At 52.6% G+C, this 3,799-nt stretch overlaps 1 protein-coding gene across 1 annotated transcript; it reads right to left on the reverse strand.

Annotated features, from left to right (window-relative positions):
* Positions 1-1,792: 1,792 nt before the first annotated feature.
* LOC127314105 (berberine bridge enzyme-like Cyn d 4) lies at positions 1,793-3,511 on the reverse strand. The gene has a single exon (XM_051344575.2). It carries the CDS (start codon positions 3,498-3,500, stop codon positions 1,926-1,928), a length of 1,575 nt encoding a protein of 524 aa, XP_051200535.1. The 5' UTR covers positions 3,501-3,511; the 3' UTR covers positions 1,793-1,925.
* Between the last annotated feature and the right edge of the window lie 288 nt (positions 3,512-3,799).

Raw genomic sequence — 3,799 nt, forward strand, 5'->3', positions numbered from 1 at the left:
TTGCGCTGTAAAATAGAGCCTCTGGCGAAGCTTGCGTCGGCGTCGCGCGCTATATCCGGCTCAAGCGCGGTGCAAATGACTTTTACAGCGCCAAATTTTAGAGCCTCTGTTGGAGATGCTCTAAAGGAGCACAGGTCCTCGCCACACATTTCTCCTCTGCCAACCAAACAACCGCACCCACATCACGGTCATTTCAGCATTGTGGTTGCATGTCCCCTCATTAGCAGTTAAGTATAAAGATAAGTGACATAGCAAGGTGGGCTGTATTGAACATATTGAAACTGAATATAGATACATCAGTACAATAGTCATGATTATCAGTATAATTTGGTTTTGATAATATTATCTTTATTAGTATCCTATATAGGAAGGAACATCAACACCACTTACCTGGGTAGCTGAGCAACAAATATATGTACCTTGCATCATTATTGTTGTCGAAACTGTGATGTCCTCTTAGTGACTTTATTCTTTCTTAGTTCCAACTGCAAGAAAAATCCGGCAACCAAAGAAATACAACTTCAGCCTTTCTTACCACTCAGTGCAGGTTTCAGGAAAAAAAGATTATTTTGAAGTCAATGTAGATAGATATTGGTTTAGCATTCTTCAAAATATGATACACAAAAACCACTCGCCTGGAGCTTTCGCTGGGACATGCCACTGGATTCTTGCAGCAATTTATTTTTACTTGCTGGCATACTGCCGATATTGTAAGTTATCTAACAGCAAAGGTGTCTTGCAGTACTAATAAAAAGTCGAGACTCGCTAGAAACCATTCTCTCACCGCTCATATGAAAATCGAGTGTAGAGGCAGCCCGCAGATCGTCGCGGCAAGATCTTTGTGACATGCCCCATCCAGCACGCCCCTGTCCTGGTGTGATGCCAGTGACAAAGTCGTGCCTAGCTGCACAGCACATGCATTGCAGCATTGGCATGCCAATTCTAGAAACAAGAAAATGTTTCCATTCAGAAGTAAAATAGCATGACTGCGGACAAAGGTGCGCCTAATTTTTGGGGAAGTAAAATCGTTTGGATACAGAATTTTGGAAACTCGCGGAGCACGATTCTGTTCAGATTGAAAATATTCTTGCGTGATAATAACACGACCGCGGACAGAGGTGCGCCCAATTTTTTGGGGAAGCAAAATCGTTTGGATGCAGGATTTTGGAAACTCACGGGGCACCACTGCGTGCATGTCGAGGCTCTGGTGGGCAGCCGCCTCGTCCTCATCAGCGAAGCGCTTGAGGTCGACCTAGGTCCTAGGGGCATCCCCTTGATCTTCCTGCACCGACGCTTGATGTCGACCTTTTCCTTGACGGCCAGAAGCTTCGCCATGAGCAGAGGAGAGGCAGGGAAGCCTGGCGGCGGCCTAGGACGAAGGCAAATCGCCCTCATGTGCCTGGAGCGGAACGCCTCAGGCGGCGTCGGATAGGTGGGAGTCAGCGTGCTCGAGGGAAGCGGCACGGAAGGATGCGGCGGCTGGGGTGAACCCTAGGAAGCGGCAGCTCTGGTTCGCGAGAGAGGAGAAATTTAACTGAAGATTGATTTACACAATCCTTAGGGGCTAAAATGAAAAGGGGAGAAGGTACGACGGGAACCCTCTTGACGAAACGAGCGACGGACGACCTGACGACGGAACGGGTTCGTCTTTTTTAAGTAGTAGAGATAAAACACACTACATGCGAGGACTTGCCTTGTATATCTTTAACATCTCAATAGGCAGGCGCATGCGCATGCGCATCGTCACCAACATGCATGTCGCACTCCATCCAAACATTTGATGAAAGTAAACTTATCATACAAGTTACAGGTTGATATATAATGGTTTGTTCACAAAAGTAAATTGATCTCCACCAGTAGAAGCTGTCATCAGTTCGACACAAACGATCAAATTAGTTGATGGACTCACTCTCCTGAAACTCTGTTCACTCGAGGGTTTGGCGCAGTGGAGGGATGCTCTGCTCGTTTCTGAAGTAGTCGTTCGGATCCACGGCCGCCTTCACCGCCGCGAGCCTACGGTAGTTGCCCATGAAGTAGCGCTCGCCCCAAACCTGGCCGCTTTCGAACGAGCTGACGTCGTTCTCGCTCCCCACCGTGTTCTGGCCGATGTCCAGGTCCCGGAAGTTGACGTATGCCTGCCTCGGGTTCTGGCTGACGTAGCTCCCCATGAAGTCGTAGAAGCTGGCCAGCCAGCTCGTCGGAGCCTTGCCGCCGTCACCCTGCCAGAAGGTGATGTACTGGATTACGTAGAGCACGCCCTTCCGGTGAGGGTAGGGCGTGGCGGCGGCGGATACGGTGCGCATGAACCCGCCGTGGGGCTCCAGCATGATGTACCCGGCGCCGTCCTTCTTGAACCAGGCGAAGATGTTCTTCCAGGAGCAGCTGGCGATGGGGCGCTGGACGTAGTCGGATTTGATCTTAGTGTAGTAGCTCAGGCTGCTGCCCCTGGCCAGGAGCACCTCCTCGAGCGTGCCGGTCTTTGCCAGGCTGCCGTAGGACAAGGCCACGGACTCGAGCCAGGTCATCGACCGGCAGTCGGCGTTCGTCATGTTCAGCTCCGGGAACAGGCGGTCCATCATCGGCACCAGCGAGCTGCACGTGCCGAGGTACACGGCCAGGAAGACAGCTTGCTGCCCTTGCACTTTCGCCCTTATGGTTAGGTCGTTGGGGAGTGATGGCCCGATATATTGCCATTTGGTGAGGAGTTCTATGGCGCCTTCCTCGAGCGTCTTTGGGATGCTGAACACGGCCACCTGTGGTGGGACGCGCACGAGCTGGATCTTCCATGAGAGCACGATGCCGAAGTTCCCGCCACCGCCGCCTCGGATGGCCCAGAAGAGGTCCTCCCCCATGCCGGCCCTGTCGAGGAGTTCCCCGTTGGCGGTTACCACCTTGGCGTCGACGATCTTGTCGACGGAGAGGCCATACTTGCGCATCAGCATGCCGATGCCCCCACCGCTGAAGTGGCCGCCCACGCCGATGCTGGGGCACTCGCCGGCCGGGAACGCGACCTGGGAGTTGTTCTTCGCGATGTGGTAGTACAGCTCCCCTATTGTCGCGCCGGAGTCGACCCAAGCCGTGGAGTCCCCCTGGTTGACGCTTATGGAGCGGAGGTTGCTGAGGTCGACAACCCCAAACACCTCGGGCTGGCACGACCGGTACGACAGGCCCTCGTAGTCGTGGCCGCCGCTGCGCACGCGGAGGCGCACGCCATGCCAGCGGCCGCAGAACACGGCGGCCTGGACGTGCCATGAGTTTGTCGGCGTCACGATGCAGACCGGCCTCACCGTGGTGTTGGTGAAGAACTTGGGGTTCTTGATTGAGGAGGCCAGCACGTCGGTGAAGTTGGACGAGCTCTGCCCGTAGACGAGCTCACTTGGTATCATCTCTGTTAGGCATTGGTGGAACTCATCAGAGTAAGCTAGGGAAGGAACCGAGATCAGGTGGAAGGAGAAGCAGCTCACAAGGAGCGCAAGTGCTAAGCGGTTTAGCAAAGACATTTTTTGCTTGTCGCGGCGAGAGAGTTGTACTTGAACAACCTGGCGAAACCTCACATATATAGGAGTACTAGTCCTTGCTGGTTGATCTTTGATCTGCTCATGATGTGAACTCTCCGTTGCAGTCATTACCCGACCCTATCTAGATGCAATGTCACGGTGATCAATCATTCCACTCCCAACTTGTCATTTTCCTTACACTATCTGTGGATGTTTCTACAATCGGAGATTTATGTCCAAAGCTAGCTCTTTTGTGTAGAAAACTTAGATCTGAGGAAAGAAATTGTTCAAATTGTGCTGAT

This window comes from Lolium perenne, chromosome 7, assembly GCF_019359855.2.
Source record: "Lolium perenne isolate Kyuss_39 chromosome 7, Kyuss_2.0, whole genome shotgun sequence".
In the NCBI taxonomy this organism is placed as follows: domain Eukaryota; kingdom Viridiplantae; phylum Streptophyta; class Magnoliopsida; order Poales; family Poaceae; genus Lolium; species Lolium perenne.

Bases quoted from the DNA above. Each gene is read 5' to 3' on its own strand.
- LOC127314105 (XM_051344575.2), bottom strand. From the start codon at position 3,500: ATGTCTTTGCTAAACCGCTTAGCACTTGCGCTCCTTGTGAGCTGCTTC.